Source organism: Cuculus canorus, chromosome 10, assembly GCF_017976375.1.
Source record: "Cuculus canorus isolate bCucCan1 chromosome 10, bCucCan1.pri, whole genome shotgun sequence".
Lineage (NCBI taxonomy): Eukaryota > Metazoa > Chordata > Aves > Cuculiformes > Cuculidae > Cuculus > Cuculus canorus.
This window is the reverse complement of record NC_071410.1, coordinates 17,431,380-17,451,255: the sequence shown is the minus strand read 5'-3', so window position 1 is coordinate 17,451,255 and position 19,876 is coordinate 17,431,380. Positions and strand designations below refer to the sequence as shown.

Here is a 19,876-nt window from a genome sequence, read left to right as displayed (position 1 = left end):
GCTGAACAGCCCCAAGAAGAGGCGTTTTCCAATGTATTGTTTTAAATAACACAGTAATGGCTCTAGGGGAGATTTGCATTTAGAGGCAGTGATGATTAAAAAATACCCCAAACTTCTGCCACTCTTAGAACCATAGAATCATTGAGGTTGGAAAAGACCTCTCGGCTCATCCAGTCCAACTGTCAACCCAACCCCATCATGCCAACTAAACCATGTCCTGAAGTGCCACAGCCACTTGAACCCCTCCAGGGATGGAGACTGCCCCGGGCAGCCTCTGCCAGTGCTTCACCACACTGTCAGTGAAGAAATTATTCCAAATATCTGATCTATCCCTACCCTGGTGCAACTCTGATTACTCTCGTTACCTTTCATTCTATCACTTGATACTTGGGAGAAGAGTGCAGCACCCACCACACCACCACCTCCTTTCAGGAGCTGCAGAGAGCGATGAGGTCTCCCTGCAGCCTCCTCTTCTCCAGGCTAAACAACCCCAATCCCTCAGACACTTCCAAATCCCCTGGGCTCCAGACTCTTCCCCAGCTCTGTTCCCCTTCTCCAGACACGTTCCAGCCCCTCAATGTTTTTCTTGTACCGAGGAGTCACCAGTGCATCCTTTCAGTCCTTCAAAGACGCTTGCAGATAGGGTGTTTTTTTCCTTAAGTATTATTTTTTTTTAAGATTATAGTATTTAAATTCTGCAAAAAGAAAATGGATGGAGAAGAGGACAATGAAAGAAAACAAGCCCAGCCCAGAGCCTGTGGGTGAGGAGCAGCGGAGCGGCTGGGCACAGCATGTGCTTGTGTCCCCCCAAATGCCTGTTAACCGCTGTGGGTGGTCAGCCACACGGTGTAGATGCAGATAAAAACTACATGGAAGTATAGCTATCCCATATGCCATTCACGTATAGAAAACATACAATTTATAATTATCAAACTAATATAACACATTGACATGTGGTTCGCACGTAACAAATAAACCGTACATTGAAATTTTGCATTTTGTCAGTACAAATATAAGCTATTTGATATAATCAGCTTTTGTTTGGTTTGTTCCTTTCTAATTTGCAGACTTCTTATTGAAAACTCAGGGATTTGCTCTGGTCAAAAATACTTTTTTTCCCCACTTTTCCACTCACCATGTTTTAGGGTCGGATCCTGAATCCTGCCTGAGGCAGGGAGGCTGCTGCAGCATCGCGTGGCCTCGGCTCAGCCAGCAGGGAGGCTTAGTGGGGATTCCCAACTGGGCATGTGCACAAACACACCTATAAAGGGGTGTGTGTGTGTGTATATATATATATGTACATATGTCTCTACTTATTTGTGTATATGGAGCCTGTGGAGATGAGCTGTGATGAGCTGATGCTCCTGGGGGGCTCTGGGAGCAGCCAGGCAGGTCCTCCCCGCTGTTACCGCTCCGGGTGTCCCTGGGGGTGCGCAGCCTGCTTTTATCAGTGCCTCCAGCACCCTCTCAAGTCACCATCGCCCTACCCTCCCCAATTTGCAGCCATCCCAAGAATATCGTGATATTAGGCTGTCTTTGTTTTTTTGGCTACCCGTAAATTATCGAATCAAAGAATGGTTTGGGTTGGAAGGGACCTCAAAGCCCATCCAGTTCTGACCTCTGCCATGGGCAGGGACACCTCCCACTGGACCAGCGTGATCAGAGCCCCCTCCAACCTGGCCTTGAACCCCTCCAGGGATGGGGCAGCCACCGCTGCTCTGGGCAGCCTGGGCCAGGGCCTCCCCACCCATGCAGCAAAACATTTTTTCCTAAGATCCCATTTCAATCTCCCCTCTTTCAGCTAAAAACTGTACCCCCTTGTCCTGTCCCTGCACTCCCTGATCCAGAGCCCCTCCTCAGCTTTCCTGGAGCCTCTTTCGGAACTGGAAGCGTCCTGTGGCTCCTCATGTTCACATAGTGTTTTCCACTCCCAGGAGTGGGAGGCAGCATCACCTCTCCTCCCTCTGTCCCTGTGTGCATGGCATAAAGTCCTCTGGAGGAGCTTGTTGTACTCTCATTCCTTTTGAATATCTATTTATCACTTCTTACCTCCTGGTGTTTTTTTTCTAAATACTGTTTGCAGTAAAAATCTTCAGCTTGAAGAAGGGCATTAAAAAAATAAGAAAGCCTGAGATATATAAAGCTAATGTGTATATCAGCTTTCATCTAATGTTAATTAAAGTACCTAAAGTAAAGAAATGATTAACATAAAGCCTTGTTTCCAGTGTCTCACAGCCACAGTACCCTCTCTTATGGACAACTGTCCCAGTCTTTCTCGCCCTCAGCCCTCCTGTAACTGCTCTGATTGACCAAACCTATCGGCTCTCTCATGGCCAGTACCAATGTGGGAGGTCTCACAGTGCCCCCAAACCTCTGCTGAAAGGAAGAAATCATACCAATAACTGAAAAAAAAAAGCTGTGGTGCCATCCGTGTGTGAGCCCCCTTGGAGGGAAGACGCCAGCGAGCTGCGGCCCCCTGAAGATGCTGGTTGATAAAAGCCAGAGCCAAAGGCACACCCAGGGGGATGGAGGGGACACTGAGTCAGGTCCCTGGGGCTTGCCTCAAGCACTGACACCGGTTTGGCATGGAGAGGCTCTCAGGGATTTCTTTCTTCCTTATTTTTAGTTTTTGGTGCCTCTAGTGGGACAAAGGCAACACCACCTCCAACTTTCACCCCTGTGTGTCGCAGCAGGAACCTCTTCTCCCTATTAGGTACCAGGACCTCAGCACAGCCTCGCCTCAAGGTGTGTGAAAGTCTCGATAGAAAGAATTCCCGTGTCAAACTGCCACCTCTCCTGCCCCTTTACTTCTGATGTCTTAGCTGGGTGGATGTTGGGCAATCCGCAGTTTCAGTACAGGATGGAGGATAACGTGATTGAGAGCTGACCTGCAGAGAAGGACTTGGGGTGCTGATTGATGAGAAGCTCAACATGAGCCAGCAACATGCGCTCACAGCCCAGAAGGCCAACTGTATCCTGGGCTGCATCAAAAGCAGTGTGGTCAGCAGAGCGAGGGAGGGGATTCTGCACCTCTGTTCCTCTCTGGTGAAACCTCATCTGGAGTGTTGTGTCCATTTCTGCAATCCTCAACATAAGAAGGAGATGGAGCTGTTGGAAGGGGTCCAGAGGAGGCTACAAAGATGACCCGAGGGCTGGAACACCTCCCATATGAGGACAGGCTGAGAGTTGTGGTTGTCCAGCCTGGAGAAGAAAAGGCTCCAAGGAGACCTTACAGCGACCTTCCAGTACCTGAAGGGGCTACAAGAAAGCTGGAGAGGGACTGTTTCCAAAGGCTCGTGGTGATAGGACGAGGGGCAATGGGTATGAACTGGAGAGGGGAAGATTTAGACTGGATATAAGGAGGAATTTCTTCATGAGGAGAGTGGTGAGGCCCTGGCCCAGGTTGCCCAGAGCAGTGGTGGCTGCCCCATCCCTGGAGGTGTTCAAGGCCAGGTTGGATGGGGCTTGGAGCCCCTGATCCAGTGGGAGGTGTCCCTGCTCATCGCTGGGCATGGAACTGGATGGGCTTTAATCAAACTATTCCACGATTCTACGTGCTGTACTGTATGGAGGACCAGCTCCTGCCCTCGGCCACAGGGAGAGGAGACCTGGTGAGGCACAGGCACAAACATCCTTTCCTTTTTAAACAGATTTTATTCTACACAATTTTTTTAAACAACATTTGTAAAACATTAATTACAAAAAATGTGGTAATATGGGGTAGGTGGGAGGTTTTTATACCAACAATCAGAAATTCACATTTTGAAAGGACAGTCATACTTTTAAGACACACATTCAAATACTTTACTTCCAGATACAAAATTTGAAGGGAATATAAATCTCTTACAAGGAGCAGATGTCAAAAAAAAGAATCATTTTAGACTTCAGGGTCTGTCTGCCACAGTGAATTGAGCAGTTGAGCGGCTGCTCTCAGGCTCCTGGCTCTGCTGCTCTGCCCAGGGTGCCCAGCAGCCCCAGCCGCCTCGCAGGACCTGATTCGGAGCTGTTTACGGTTCCCGCTGAGCCAGAGCCGGGAGCGCAGTGGAAAAAAATGGGATTGCAAAGCTACTGATAGTGCTTGCAGCCTTTTACTGAGTCTTTCTTGTGGGCACAGACACCGCGAGGATGAGCATTACCAGCACATCATCAGGGCAAAGCAACACATCCCGCCCCAAAAACCCCATGGCAAGGTTTGTTCTCTCAGTGGTGGAGCTAATGCTGACCACGACAGCCCCAGGCAGCAGCAGGGCTGGAGAAAGGCACGGCATCGGGATCCACTGACTGGGCACGACGGCAGCAGGCTTGGAGGTCCTTGGGTAAAAACAAGTCAGCTCATGAGTGACCTGAAATGGCCAAAATTCACAATTCAGCCCCGGTGCTCCTATGTGGAGTTGGCTCCAAAGTCCACTCATCCGAGAGCAAATATTTGGCTTCATCCCGCTGGATTTTAGGGCAGGGGAGGGTAATCTCCTAATTGCCCTCACCCTTCGCAAAACAGTCCCGTCTCCAGCTTCAGCGTGTTCCAATGGCTAAAACAAGATATGCTGGGAAAGTTCAGGCCTCGAGCAGTTGTGTTCTTTCCTGGAATGATTTGATTGAATGCACTCGGCAGCCAAAAGACTCAGTTCAGGCAGCCTGGCCATCACCGACCAGAAGCAGAACGTCAATGCTACAAAAAACCTGCTCCAGTAAACAACTCATCTTACACTCCACAGTTAAAATGGTACAAAAGGGTTAAAAAAAAGCTTCACTCCTTAGTAAAACAGACACTAAGCCTGGCCTCTAACGCTAGGGCTAAGAGCTACGCTTGCCTTGCCAGTAGGAGGTGAATGAGGGTGAGCGTTGGGAAGTATGCTACAAAAAGAGGAGAAGCTTTGGAGGGACGAAACCTCTGTCCAAAGCCATGGTTTGCAGAAACGGGAGGGATTGTGGGTCTTTCCTCTCCTGCTCCACTTCTGCCGGGAGTTGGGACCCATGATCAGCAAGGTGTTTTGCTGCCACAGTGTCACGGCTGCGGTGGGAAGAGGAGCCGCGGGGGCATTCACAGTGTTCGTCCTTGGTGGGAGCGCGAAGGGCATTGCAACGTTTGCACAAACCCAACAACAAAACACCCCTGAAATAGGGTTATGCAGGGTGAGCCAGCCAAAGCCTCTGATAACCTCATTGTCACCAGGACTAAAGTCCATGGAGCCGCTGTGCCAAGCTGACAAAGCACCTGGAAACACGTTCAACTCACGTCCCAGGCAGGGTCACCCCTGCCACCACCCCCAGGGCTCAGCTGCAAAGCCCACTTCGAGCTGCATGGGAATGGCAGCTGCTTCCATGGCAGCTCCATCCATCTCCATGTCTACTTCCCATCCGAGGGCTCTCAAAAAACAAGGGAAACAGCTTTGCTTCAGTTCATTCCTTGCTAGTGGAGCCCCACTATGGTGCCAGGCTGACCCCTTAAGCAGAGGACATTGCAGGAGGATTTAAGGAGCGCTTGCAACCACATCCTTCACCCCAGAGATTACAAGGGTGGTTGACATTCCAACAAAAGCACCCAAAGAGCAGCCTGAGTGCTGATTTTTGGGGCAGAAAGGCAGCAGCTCTGGTGGCTGGAGGGAGCTGCCTTGGCAAAGGAGTTGGGGCTTCCAAAAGCATTCTAGTTATCTACCAGGTAGGAGTTCTGCTAGCGTGAAAATCATGGAAGCTAAAATAAACAAGAAAACCTTCAAAAAAACCTCTTAGCTACAGAGGGATGTGAAAGCTGGGTAATGGTTTGTAGTGAAGGATGTAAGAGAGGCCATGGTCTCAGCTGGATTTGTCCCCTGTGTCCAGAGGATTTGGTCCAAGTTCACCCTTTGCAGGTTGTTCCTCTAAGGACCGTGTGGCCACAGATGTCAGCCAGGGTGAAAATCCACCCTAAGCTTCCCAAGACGCTGAACCAGAGTGACCTGAGCAAGTACAGATGAGATCCTCAGCACCAAATCAGACTGCCCAGAGCAAATGGCTCTTAGCACTAACGTACCAACGTCTAAAGAGGCTCTTTATTGCCATGCAACATGCTCCTGTGGCACTGTCGTGCACAGAAAGGTAGGAATGTCCTTGCCCAGCTGCAGGCGACCTCCCTCTCCCAGCTCCTCCACACCAGGCTGCTCAGCCCAGAGCGTTACAAAGCTTCTCGACCACCGGTGTAGCCTCACTGGCAGCCCCAAATGACCACGATGGTGGGAGGCAGAGCCAAAACATCTTGAAATTGGGGGTGCCCAAACCCCACCGTACCACAGCAGACCCGCAAAAACCCTCAGGCTTTGATTGCAATTAAAATGTGGCCTTCCCACAGCTCCCACAGCAGGGAAATGCGAGGAGACCTCAACCCCAGCCAATGAGTAGTCAGAATCTGTTAAATTTAAGCTCTGTGACTTAGAAATGTGTTTTGCCCTGATTGCAGGGCCTCAGGGCAGGATATGCTGCAATGAAGCAGCTCCTGCAGATGCTTCCAGCTTTGTTTCACAAATGGAAAAGGCTCTAAGTCATGAATCATGGTACTTCTCAGGCAGCTCCTGCAGCTGCTGCCTCAAAGGCTGGAACACAACTACCTCCCGAGCCCTTCCAACTTAGCTGCCCTGCTCCATCTCTCCGCCAGGGCAAGAGGAGTTAATCCCCATAGCAGGAGGGGAAAAAAAAAAAAAAAAGAAGAAAAAGAAAAGACAACTTAGTTTTGAACACCCTCAAGCTAAAGATTTAGAAAGGCAGCCCCAGCCAAGCCCCAGTGCTGCTGGGACATGTCCCGTGCTTGCTGTACACTTACGTAAAGCTTTGCACATGCCTGCAGCTCTCCAAACACCCTGGGCACGGAGCAAAGCTGGTCCCTGCCCAATCCCTTCCACCTCCTTCCCACTCGAGGAACTCGACCTGCTCTCATGCCCTCCCTGGCTCTCAAAAATGGCCAAGCCCCAAGTGCCGGGCTTCACCTTTCCTGCCAGAACGAGGGAGCAAGGCAGGAATCACAGTCCAACACTCACAGGGGAGGGTGAAGTTTGGAGGATATCAACTAGAAAATGGAGTAAAACAGAGTTTTGACCATGAATGCTGCCTCCTGTTCAGCTTTCACCCACCCAAAGGAGGACATGGATGTGCCAGGCTAGGATGAGCAGAGCCTGATGGGAAGAAACAGGAGGAGGTCTAAGATGAAGCTTTGTGCAACAGGTACGGACCTATCTGGCATCACAGCACAAGACTACAACCCACTAAAAGGATGTTTTGGAGACCGATGTGATTTCTCCCTGTGGCTCAGGTTGCCACAATCTCACATGCCAGGAGTCAACACAAGTCCTTGCAAACTGATGGATAGTCAAGGGACAAAACAGACACACAGCAGCAGCATTTAGCTGACAAACGGATCCCCAAACACCCCCCACCCTTTATGCTGACAGACTACTCTAACCTTTGTCCTTCCCGTTCCCATCTCTGTTTGCAGACACAGTGAACCTTTCATTGCTCTTGCTCAAACATGCCTCCCAGCTGCAGAATTTGCCCTTGTCTTGACCAAGGGCAGGATTTCGATCAAAGAAACGGAGGGAGGGTTTGGAGGCTGGTACCAGACATTAGTCAGGGATAGGATGAAGGGTGGATTCCTTTGACCAAACTCAGGTGGCCCCTGAATGCACCTCATCACTCACATCTTCTAGAGGGTTAATAATGAGCTGTGAGCAAAGCCCAAAATTTAGGGGGGGATGAAGGAGGGTACCACCATCCCTCCTGGGAAGAGTGCTGGCACTAGGCTGACACAGAGCTGGCCCAATGCCGTCACAGTGTTAAGCACCCATCACACCAAATGCAGGCTCCTCCTGGGGCCAAGACCTTTGCAGGCAGGCAGAGCATTTAACACAAGTGGTAATCTGTAGAAATTTGAGATTTAGAATCATGGAATCATTAAATGGTTTGGGTCAGAAGAGACCTTAAAGCCTATCCAGTTCAACTCCCCTGCCACGGGCAGGGACACTTCCCATTGGATCAGGGTGTTCAAAGCCCCATCCAACCTGGCCTTTCACACCTTCAGAGACGGGGCAGTGACAGCTTCTCTGGGCAACCTGGGCCAGCGCCTCATACCTCCTCATTTATGGCTCATAAATCACCCTATGAGCCAGAGAGGTGTTAGCACCACGAAGTCTCATGCAAAGCCGGGTGCAGTCAACAGTGTGCTCTGCTGTGCAGCCACTCACTCAAACCAGACATGGGTTTGAGGCAGCTCTGCTTGTCCTCTTCCTGGAGTGAAGAAGCTAATTCTTGAATTTCAATCCCTCACAAGCTCTCCTTCAGGGGGCACTAAGGTAAAAAATATGATTTCAAAAACTTAACCAAACTGCAATGTGAATAAAAGCCCCAAAACTCACAAAAGGAGTTGTGATGCAACTTGTTTTGTTTGTTCCACTTCAGACAGTCTTGAAGATGCTTCACTGCCAACGCTCGCCTAAAAATCATCACTTTAATGCCCGGCCCTAGGCTAAGCCCGGCAGATTCCACTGGAGCTGGAGCAAGGGCATGGTGGTTTGGCTCCCACTGCTGCACGGTGTATGCATGCCCTGCTTCCTGACGCTGCCTCCTGCGGCTTCCTGCACCAAAGGGTGGGTCAGCAGAACCACAGCAGATGATGCGATGGGCAAAGAAGGGTAAGAACAGTCACAGAAAAGTGTATTGAAGAAAGAGACAAACGGACTTCTCATTTTATAGTCATAAACGGACACGTCACAACACACCAGTTAATTTTCCAGGTCATACAGGGACAAAAGGGCCACAAGACCTTAAAATGCATTAATCAACATGGATTAAAAACAGGGCCAGAGAAGCATGCCGGCTCCTGCACCTATATACAGAGCTCCCATCGCTGCCCACAGGAGGGGTCCTCCACAGAAACCAACTTTCCACAGCAAAGATTTGCCTTAGTGTTACAAACCCCTGCTCTCGCCTGGGACCGAGGGATGATTCCCACAGCGCACATCCCTCTTTAGGCTTCTCATTTTTTACTGGCAGATGAATAAAAGGAAAAATTAATGATTTTGCAGCTAGGATAAAAACGAGCTTTGTTTCTTGCTCTCTCCTGAGTTATTATTCCCAGGAAGAGGTACCCTGGTCCCAGCCAGCATCTCGTTCACAGGACCCACCGGGGCAGGAGGACTTCCCTTGCTCTGTGCCACGCTCATCGGCAGTGCCCGGAGGTGATGAGTTTCTACACAAGGCTGAGCTCTGCCTTCGCTCTGTGTGGTGGGTACCCAGGGGCTATGCTATTTGCTTGAGCTCTCTTCCCCTAAGGCCAACACCGACCCCGCATCGGCTCTGCATGGCAACACACGGGCTACGAGTTAAACGCTGTTGGGGCTTTTAAATCCTTTGGGAACACTAGGTTTCCCCTGCCAATACTGACTCATGGATATTGCAGCATAACACACAACTCTGCCCCAAGCCAGCTGCACCCCAACATTCCTGGGTGCAGGGAAGCTGCCTCTTGGCACAGAGCAGACCGGTGACACCTGGGGCTTTGTCCCACCTCTGCATGCCTTGATGCCTCCCAAGTGCCCTTCTCAGCAGCTTGCTCATGGTTTTCCCCTTGTAGAGCTGTGGGCTGCACTGGGAGCTGCCTCTCTCTTTTGCACCTCAAAAGCTCAATGATTAGTTGCTGAGTGAGAAAATGGGAGGTGGAAAGTGGCTGAGGGAGCTGCTGGTCTTGTCCACATGTTTTTAAGGCATATTTTGCAGGAAGGAGGTGCTCCTGTGTGGCTCCGTTTGATGAGGGTGGCAGGACTGGAGCCAGCCAAGCTCTGCATCATTCCAGCTGCAGCTCCCCAGGTCTGCGGAAGAGCACCCGAAAAGGCGGAGAGAAGATTAAAGTGGGACTCGCTGACCATTTATTTGGTTTGTGCATCAGACTAAAGCAGCGTTTCCTCCTTCAGATCTGCTGGCTCCAAACCAGCCTCTGGCGCTGGACGGGAAGGGGGCTGTCTCGCTTGGACATGACACCCAAGTGGGACCAGAGGAGAAGGCTGGACAGCTGCAAGGTTCAACAAGCTCCCTCTGTGGCCTGCTTTAAAAAGGCATTTATTAGCTGTAAACCTCTGTTGTGACATGTAGAAAACTGGGGAGCACAGTGGGAGATTGATCAAGTTTGAATCCTGGTGAGAGTTCTCCTTAGAAAAAATGTTTAGAGGACAAAAAAAAGGCGACTTTGAAATCAAAACTGTCCCCCCGAAAAAGAGCATTTCTGCTAGTTAATAGCTTTTAACTAGAAGAACTTTTTGGGTTTTTTCCTTTACACACGTAGTGCATCGGCGATCATTGAGAATTACGGTCCATCCGTGTAGAAAAGGCCTGTGCTTGGGCTGTGGAGGGGCTGCTGGTGGCGACAGCGAGTGTTGGCGAGGCGTTACACGTTTGCTTCGGAGGCTGGGCAGCCCGGCAGCAGCTCCCCGTTCACCACTGCCTCCGAGGCCAGCATCTTGTCTTTGCCAGAATCCAGGCGCTGCTTCTTCAGCATCCTCTGATGGATCAGTGGGACAACGGAGAGCACCAAGCCGCCAATGATGGGGGGAACTCCGGCAAAATAAAAGGCGGCATCATAATTCCCAAAATAATCATTGAGGTATCCTGAAAGAGAACAACACCTGCAGTTACAGCCACGTCAGTCTAATGATGGACCTACCTCCTCCCTCGAGTGAGAGCCACAGCCTGCTGCAATCACCAGATTTGGGGAGATTTGGGTTTTTAAACAATCTTTTTTTTTCCATTGCATTCCTTGGAGTTTTTATCCCTGGATTAAAGGATGTGTGCAGCCAACACTGGGTAGTAAGGAAGCCAAGAAGGAAAGCCGCAGCCATTCCTCCTATTTAACTAGAGCAGGACACAATCAGACACAGCTCAAACGATCCCAAATGCAAGCTGAGACAGTGTTAAACAACCAAAAATTTCAGGTGGCTCTTCCCAGCACCCTGCTGGTCAGGAGGCTATAGGAAAAGTGGGCAAGGGGCTGTTCCCCTGCAGATTCATAGAACCAGGGAATCACAGAATAGTTTGGGTTGGAAAGGACCTAAAAGCCTATCCAGTTCGAACCCCCTGCCATGGGCACAGACAACTTCCACTGGACCCAGTTACTCAAAGCCTCATCCAACCTGGCCTTGAACACCTCCAGGGATGGGGCAGCCACAGCTTCCCTGGGCAACCTGGGCCAGTGCCTCACCACTCTCCTCATGAAAAAATTCCTCCTTATGTCTAGTTTAAATATGCCCCTCTCCAGTTTATACCCATTGCCCCTCGTCCTATCACTACAAACCTTTGTAAAAAGTCCCTCCCCAGCTTTCTTGTAGCCCCTTCAGTCCCCAGATGTCTAAAAGGACTTCTAGAAAAGTAATATCTGCCAGTTTTTAGCTCAGCTTCAAATAGAAATCAGTTAACATGATCTTGGTTTGCCCTCACTGTTGCCCCACTGGTCACACCATACCTCAGCCCAGAGAAAGGCCCTGAGATGGAGTCATGCTGCACCCATACATCAGCCCCCATGGGACACGATAAACCAGAAAATTCAAAACCGTATGTCTGGTCTCATGCCAAAATATAACCAAAGTATCACCACAGGTGAAAATCGCTACAAGCATCCCTTTCCTCCCAGCAGCTGGGTCCAGGTCTGGCACCGTGGCACTACCAACCTGCTATTGGCGTGCCTGCGGTCATGGGCAAGGCCATCAGCCCCATGAGGTACCCTATGGCCTGGGACGCCTGCATGGGCCCCACCAGCTCGAAGGCGATAGGGGCCATGATGGTGGTGAAGAAGCCATCGCAAAGGCCAAGGAAGAGGCAGATGACAATGACGCCCTCGAACCCTCGGCACTGGGGGATCATCATGCACAGGATGCCCAACAGCACGAAGGATGCAACCTGAGGAGACAAAAGTGCGTGGCATGTCATTGGGGTGCAGGCTGAGTGGGGATGGGCAGCAGGAAATGTCGTAAGATCATGGAATCACAGAATGGTTTGGGTTGAAAGGGACCTTAAAGATCACCCAGTTCCAAGCCCTGGCCATGGGCAGGGACACCTCCCACTGGATCAGGCTGCTCCAAGCCCCATCCAACCTGGCCTTGAACACCTCTAGGGATCGGGCAGCTGCCACTTTTTTGGGCCAGTGTCTCACCATCCTCACAGGAAAACATTTCTTCCTGAGATCTAATATGGGCTGATAGGTCAGGCACAAGAATATCTGGATGAACACGAAGGCGCTGTGTACATAGATGACAATGAAGACGTCAAAGACATCACCTCCTCCTCTGGAACCAGCAATGCCATCCATCCTCTGCTCACTTCTTGGAGAGGCCCTTAAGAATAACCTTTTAAGAAGCTTTAGCAGGATTATCTGCTGGATTAGCTGCTAGATTTCAGCAGTTTGGTTTTGAAAATAACACAATAAGGTGAGAAGGTGTCCAGCAGCTTGGGAAGAGTTGGGACCACAGAGTCTGATTGCTGGAAGGACACTGAGACATGAGGTCAAAGGTGTAACTTATGTGTACACATTTCTATAATACATTTTCTTCCCTAACAGGATACGACGGTGTTAGATAATGGTGAGAAAGGATCTGGGAGTTGTTAAGTTACTCAGCAGAGTGTCGATGCTGATGTAGAGATGCTGTCTCAGTGGTGAGCCAGCAGCTATGTGGAGGGTCAAAGACAACATACCTGTAGGTAAATCTTTTTCAGCCCAGGAATGCAGTCCCCAATGCGGCCTGAAACCAAGCGTCCCAGCCCTGACATGGCTCCGAGGCAAACCAGGAGGATCCAGTCCTTCTTGGTTTCTTGAAATCGCTTTTCCACGTATTTTACCTGCGATGGAGGGAAGGATGCAAAGGCATGAATCTTCAGTAAGCTAATCCCTCTCATATCCCTCAAAGGCAAAAGACTTCCTGCTGAGGACTTGTGACTTTGGGGGCAGTTTTGTGACCCTCATGTCCGCCCCACACTGACCTGCACACATCACCTCTGCTCACTCCAAACCCAACAGTTCACTCCCCTCCTGCTACTGATGCTTGTCCTCAAGAGCTGTGGGAAGTGACTGCTCTGCCCACCCTTGTGCAGAGGACACATAGGTGCATTAAAAAGCTGTCTCCTCCCATCATTGTTACTGTTGGAGCTTTTGGTGGCTCTGTCCCTACTACCCATCTTCACCTTCCCACCTCCTCCTTGCTTGCACAGAGGAGCCTTCTCATTCCCAGCAAAGAGATCTCCCTCCCCATCCTGTCCCAGCCAAGGCTCTTACCAGGTTCATGTAAGGTACAAGATATCCCAGGACAGCAGTAGCAATTCCAAAGGCCCAAATCCGATAGGTCTTTCTTCGGAAAACCCTCAAGTTGAAATACTTGCGCGTCTGGGACCAGCACTGCTGCCGCATGCTCCGGCTGCCCAGCTTGTCCTGCCCATCGTGCTGAGAGTCACAAGAAGGTGGCAAGATGGGCCGATAGGTCAGGGACAAGAATATCTGGATGAACATTAAGGCACTGAGTACTTGGAAAGTATGCGCCAGCCCGATGGCCTTCCCGACCATCTTCAGGAAGAAGGGGAGTGGCACAGAGATGAGGCAGCTGCCACCGGCCACGATGCCGTTGGCCAAGCCAAGGCGGCGCTTGAAGTAGTGACCAAGGATGACCAGCGAGGGTTGGAAGGCGAAGGAGCTGCCACAGCCAAAGAGAATCCCATATGTGAAATAACGAACTTCCAGAGACCTAGTGGAAAAAAAACCCAACATACCTCTGTTAGGCAGAGGTAAGGAAGTCTTATTCCCCTTGGTCCTGCAAAAATCTGGAGTCAAGACCCAGGTCTCACATACCACAGGTTCTACACAGACTGTCTGACCTCTAAGAGCTTATTCCCTACCCAAAGTAAGGATTATCCTCATTTCACAGCTGGCACATTAAATCTTTGGGAAAATGAAGAGCACATTTTGCAAGAGAAGGCGGCAGCAGCTGACCTACCCTCGTTGGGAAAACTACTTAACCTGAACAGTTTTTAAATTACAGCAAGCAAGACTTTCTAAGGTGGACAGGGTGGGTTATTTTTAGCTAGAAATCCATTGTTTTACCATAGAAAGGACTAATTCAAAACATTCTGCACCCAGTGTTTGAAAGCAGGAGGCACCAACCCTGGTGGTTACTAGGCACTCAGGAAGGGAACATCTTGTTTCTGCCCTGGCTCCAGGCTGGCTAATTAAGCTCTTCTTTAAGCTCCTCTGGGACCTTCAATTAGGCAGTTAATATATCTCATTTATACCTTATATTGATGGCTGCACTTGAGGAAGGAGCGAAGTGGCTGCTCTACAAAACAGGTGGAAAGTCCTGAGAGCCCTTGGAAGGAGCCTCTTGCCAACTGCCAGCCCAGTTTTCCCAACAGAAGGAGAAAAGGAGGAAGGAGCCTGAAGTTAGGCAGTGCAAATAACCCACTGTGTTTCTTTCCAGACAAGGGATTTTTTCTTCACTCCCATTAAATGCATTCAGCTGCAAAAGTCTGCCATGAAATACTGCATGGGGTAGAGTTTGACGGAAACTAGGCAAGTGATCCCACACAAATGGGGTCTTTACTCCAGAATTCAGCAAATCATGAAATACTGAGTGCTGCTCATGAAGCAAGCAAGAAGACAGCAGCCCAGACCTAATAGAGAGGTTTGAAGTTGAAAAAACTTTTACAAGTACATAATTTCTTCCATTACATGCTCATCTCTTTAGCCAGCCAAGCAGAAAGCAGAACATGCTTGCTGTGCCCAATGGCTCAAAGACAAATGACTGTCATGAAAGGCAATTTCCAGCTTCTCCAGAACAAAGCCACATCAGATACCCCCTCTGCAGGAGTCAGGCAAGCAGCTGGGCTGTGCAGGCTGTCTCCAACCTCCCACACACCAGTCCTGGCAGTCTCAGCTGGGCCGCACCAGCTTTGGTACTGCTGCTAAGATGATGTGTTGGATAAGTGGAGACAAATGTCATGGTTCCCATCTGTTCCCTATTCATGCTAAGACACTCCTTCAGGGGCTCCTTTCAGCCTCGCTTCTTAGCCAGGATTTCCCACCCTGCATGCTGGGAATCAGCCAGTTGCTCTCCGGTGGGAAGGGTGGCACCGTCTCCCTTGGATAATGAGGTCTACCACAAAAAACAACATCTCCTGGGACAAGACGGTCTCCCTCTCATGGCTGCCTCTCACTTTTATCTCACAAGAACGGCCCCGGTTCAGTCCCACTGGTGCAGGAGAAACTGAGCAGAAATTGTGGAGGGGAAGGAGGGGCAGATGAAAAGAGACTCAAACCCCACCACAAAACAACAGTGCAGAAAATGAGGGCTGGGGGAGCATGGGAGGGCATAGGAAGACAGTCCTGCTGAATTCATCATCTTCCAGGCTAAAACATCCGCCTTAAAACCAGAGAGAAGGTAAAGCCTTAACACAACCAAGACTTCTCTCTTCTTGAGGCCATATAAGAACTGTGGTGGCTCAAGCTGAAGAGGGGTGCAGGAGACACTCCAGTGCAAAGTGAGGAAAAGTCCCACCTCGAACTCATTCAGAAAACTTCAGCCTCTCCTGGGGATCTGCTTTTCGGCATATTTTGTTTGTCTAGTGGTTTTCATACAAAACTCCCAGTATTTTAGGAGCAGGATGCACTGAGCATGAGCTGGGCCCTGTGGTCCTGCTGTGGGGGCTCTGAGGCTGAGCGTGGTTTAGGATCATCCTAGTGCAGTGCTGGGAAACACTGCTCCTCTGTTTGGACAAAGCAATTGCATTTTAGAGAAATCAGGAGATTAAGGCTTGATCAGCCTTGAATGAGCCCTGTCTGAGCTAACCAAACCCAGGCTGAGCCTCTCTTTACAGCAGCAGCAGCTCTCAAACAGCCGCTCTCTCTGCACCGGTGCACCGAGCCCAGCCAGCGCAGCGTGGGTCATCTCCAGCTGCGGCTGTGAGGAGCTGGCAAGGGGGGCAAAAAAAATGCTTCTCTATTGTTCTGGATGAACAGGAGCTGCTAGCTCTGAATTTTGGGACTGGCCAGATGGAGTACTGCCAAATACCTCAGTCTTGCTGCTCTGCCTCCAGCTCCACCGTCCAGCTGCAATGGGGCTCCTTTCTGCCTTAAAAGGCAGCCAAAGGAATGTGAACCAAGAGCAAGAAAGCAGGAAATGGGGATTGCAGCTCTGGAGCTCTCCTGAAAATAGTATTCTTCTCTGCCTGTACTCTTTGATTTGTTTTCAAAGTGCAACACAACAAGCCACTGGCAGCAATGTGCTCCCAAGAGCTTTTTCTTTGCATGAATGTTTTACAGTGGTGGTGGTGGTGGTGAGTCCAGACTTTGTTGATTAGAAGGAAAGCAAGAGTACATGGGAAACGCCTGTGATCCGTGCTGCCAGGAGCCTGGGCACACCTTCCCTCAGGACCAACTGCACTTTCTCCAATTACTTTATCCTCCGAAATACAAAGGAGTGGCACCTGCGGAGGAAGTTGCAGAGGGTGGTTCCTTCCACACCACTGCCTGTGCCGCTGCCCAAGATGGTTTTAGCATCCCAAGTCCCCTGGCTGCAATTGGGTCCAGGCCCCCAGGCTTTGCCAGGAGGCTCAGAAACTGCTCCTGGAGATCATCCAGAGGAGGCCACGGTGCTGGTGAAGTGTTTAGAGGGGAAGATGTGTAAGGAGTGGCTGAAGTTACTTGGTCTGCTGAGCCTGGAGGAGGCTGAGGGGAGACTTCAGCACACTCTGCATCTTCCTCACCAGGGCAGGAGGAGGAGCAGGCGCTGAGCTCTTCTCTCTGGCCACCAGTGACAGGAGCCGAGGGAATGGTAGGATGATGTGCCAGGGGAGGGTTAGGCTGGACATGAGGAAAAGGTTCCATTGTGATGTGGGGGGTCCCGCAGCTGGGGACATAGGGAACCATCACTGCACATCTCCAAGCAGAGTCAGGGTTGGGTCTCATTGACCAGGGCAAAAAGGAGCTGGTGTCCCACTGCCAGGGTGGGCAGGGAGGAGCCCGGTGCAGGCAAGTCGCCTTGCGGGAAACCAGTGGGTATTTGCTTTTACAAACAACTACTTCTTGAAGCATTTTAATTAAAACAATATTGATTTTAACTGAAATCCAACCCAAAGCAATGTTTTTATTAGAAAAACTGGGACAAATGACACTTTGGTGGGTGTCTTCATGGTGCCTTTGAGACTGCTTTTAACAAGTGCCATACAAAGGACTCCAGATGTGGCCTCTTTTTTTTTTCTCCCTCAAAGATGCCAATATCTTGGGTTGGAAAGATTCTCATATAGAATCAGGTACACTCGCCATTCAAATGCACACTGGCAAGCACCTGCCAGCAGAAATTCATGGCATGGGAACAGCTACAGAAAACAAGGAGCATCAATCACCTCACACTGCCACAAACGACCGAGCTGGCACAGGAACAGCACAAACTGCTTCAAACCCCATCTGTCCTACATGGAAACTCCCTCTTGCCAGGTGTAACCCACCAAATATTATTTTAAGCATTAATTTATTTTCAGTACCAAATGTGAAACTCGTTGCAAAGGAGAACGGTTTGTTCATGAGTGCCTCCTCGGAGCTGCCTGCAAGAGGCACGGCAACTTCTTGCTGCCTGTTTTAAAGGTCAAATGAAGGATTTGAGGGCTGAAATCCCATAAAATAAAGTCCCTCGCTTAGAAAAACTTCACTGCCTTGTTATATAAGGACATAAGAGCAGCTTGGTTCAATTTGGAGAGAAACAGGCCGAGCACATGTAGTCACCATGCGCAGGGAACAGTGAGGAAGAAGGGCTTTCTGAGGAACAGGACAGCCCCTCTGCATCCTTACTTGGTGAAGGAGCTGGAGAGGAGACCAAGGAAAGCGATGGTAGCTCCTGAAGCTGCCGTGGTCCTGCAGCCGATCCGGTCAGTGAAGATGCTGACGATTGGAGAGCAGAAAAAAATCATGCCCATGGCCAAGGAGCCGACCCATGCTAGAGAGAGAGAGAGGAGAAAGGTGATGGTCAGAGAGAGGAGAAGGGTGGAGCATCAAACAGGTGCCAGAAGGAGACCAGCCAGGGACTGACTCCAGCTTTGAAGGCGGTCTCAACACCGACACAGCCCATCACATTGTCAGTTGACAGAACAGCTCATAAATAATATGGATACTGCCTGGACTGCCTGCTGGCGTCATGGCCGCGATGCAATCTGCAGCATCTTGCTGTTCACCTGTGGGATGAAGGCATAGCCAAATTTTCTTTTTATTCCCCTCTGCTGGGTCCATCTGTGTCCCAGGGAAGGCATTGAGCTTCCAACGCTTTTTCCTGACAGTCCTTGCTGTGTGTGTAATGATGCTTCCACTGATGCTGCTTCCACAGGGGATATCTCTGCAGCCAAAAGCCCCGTCGAGCTCCTCAGGCCCTCTGCTCCCTGACTTTGGCTATGATGAATTTCATATCTTGAGTTATAGCTCTGCATTTCCAGGTACAACTCTCATCCATCACCCCTCCCCAGTCCCCAGAGCCGGGTCTGCCCCACTGCCCCCTAGCCCCGTGTCCAGCAAGGATTTCTCGTTGCTGATGGGAATCGTACACATGTTGTGCCAGGTGAGATTAAATCCCTGCTCAGGCAGGACCGTGATCTTACACCTTTTTCTGACCCACCTCTGGAGAAAACCACTGTCTGTCATTTTTCAGAAATTTTTATTAGTCACAGATTATGTCCTCTTCTCTCTGCCCTCCACCCTCCCCCTTTAACGATTCTGTGACTATTTTGGGGAGGAAAGGCCTTCAAGAAATCTCAGGCTACCAGCTCCAAAGCGAAACAAGAGGTCTCCTCAGCAGGGGACAGATGGACGGATGGATGGACAAACAAAGGGTCACCAGCCCTACATGGTACCCAAGCGAGGGGACCTCTTGGACCATCTTCCAGCGTCAGGCACTGGCTCTCAGCTGCCAAGCGTGACCTGCTCTTTGCAGCCCCCAGGACAATGTGCTCCTTGCTTTTTTAAATCCTTTTCTGGGCTGTTGTTTTGCACTCAAAGCGAGTACTCTGCAAACCCTTTTAGCCCCACACAATAACGACCCAGCCCTCAAGAGCCGTGAGACGTTCAGAAAATAGCCAGGTCCCTATTAAAAGCAAATCCCAGCTATAGAACAGCCTCTCCAACCTCTGCCTTTCAACAAGGACCACACAAAGAAGCCCTCACTAGCCTGGGAAGAACTGACCTTTCCAAATTAATTATAAGTTCGCAAGGATCCAATTTACTCTGAAGTCTGCCTTAATAAATGCAGAGAGGAGCACTAAAAAGGAAAGCAGAGGCTGTGGGGGAACCGCATGGGATTCGCCAGGCTCTTGTCTCAACACCAGACAAAATAAAAAAGGGTGAGGGAGAGGGAGAGGACCCCCTCTCCAGTTGATTTTCTTGGTTACAAACACAAGGCACAGTGTAATGAAAGTCCTTCTAATAGGATTAGGTGGCAGGGCTCCAAAGAGCCGTCCAAAACAACTCCAAGAGGGGGTGAGAGATGGGAGTGAAGCCAAGATAGGAAAGGCTCGTTAAATTGGATAATATACTTCCAGAAATGTTCCTTCTACTCCAGCCAAGGCAGAAAAACGTTAGACGGCCCCGTCATGTTTGAAGGTTGTTATTTTTGGAAATTACTTTAAGAAACGCGGAAATAAAAGCATAAAGCAAAGTATTAAACTTAAAGGGCCAGATTCTGATCTTAATAACCCAGAGATTTACATGCAAATAAGCAGGATCAATCTCTGGCCCCAAAAAAGCACACTCACCTGCAGAGATCAAAGCAAACTCCGTGAGAGGCTCAGCAACGGGTGCTTAAAAGCACCTCCAGCTCCGGGTTTGTGAAAAGGAGATATCGCTCAATTA

At 50.0% G+C, this 19,876-nt stretch overlaps 1 protein-coding gene across 1 annotated transcript in view; it reads right to left on the bottom strand.

Moving 5' to 3' along the window:
• Positions 1–8,677: 8,677 nt before the first annotated feature.
• SLC16A2 (solute carrier family 16 member 2) overlaps positions 8,678–19,876 on the bottom strand; it is a 39,230-nt gene continuing 28,031 nt past the window's right edge. The window contains exons 3-7 of the mRNA XM_054075846.1: positions 17,834–17,978; positions 13,277–13,739; positions 12,700–12,843; positions 11,679–11,907; positions 8,678–10,623 (exon numbers count right to left, since the gene is read on the bottom strand). Coding sequence (XP_053931821.1) covers positions 10,403–10,623; positions 11,679–11,907; positions 12,700–12,843; positions 13,277–13,739; positions 17,834–17,978 — 1,202 coding nt within the window. The 3' untranslated portion in view covers positions 8,678–10,402. The remainder of the gene's footprint in view (positions 10,624–11,678; positions 11,908–12,699; positions 12,844–13,276; positions 13,740–17,833; positions 17,979–19,876) is intronic.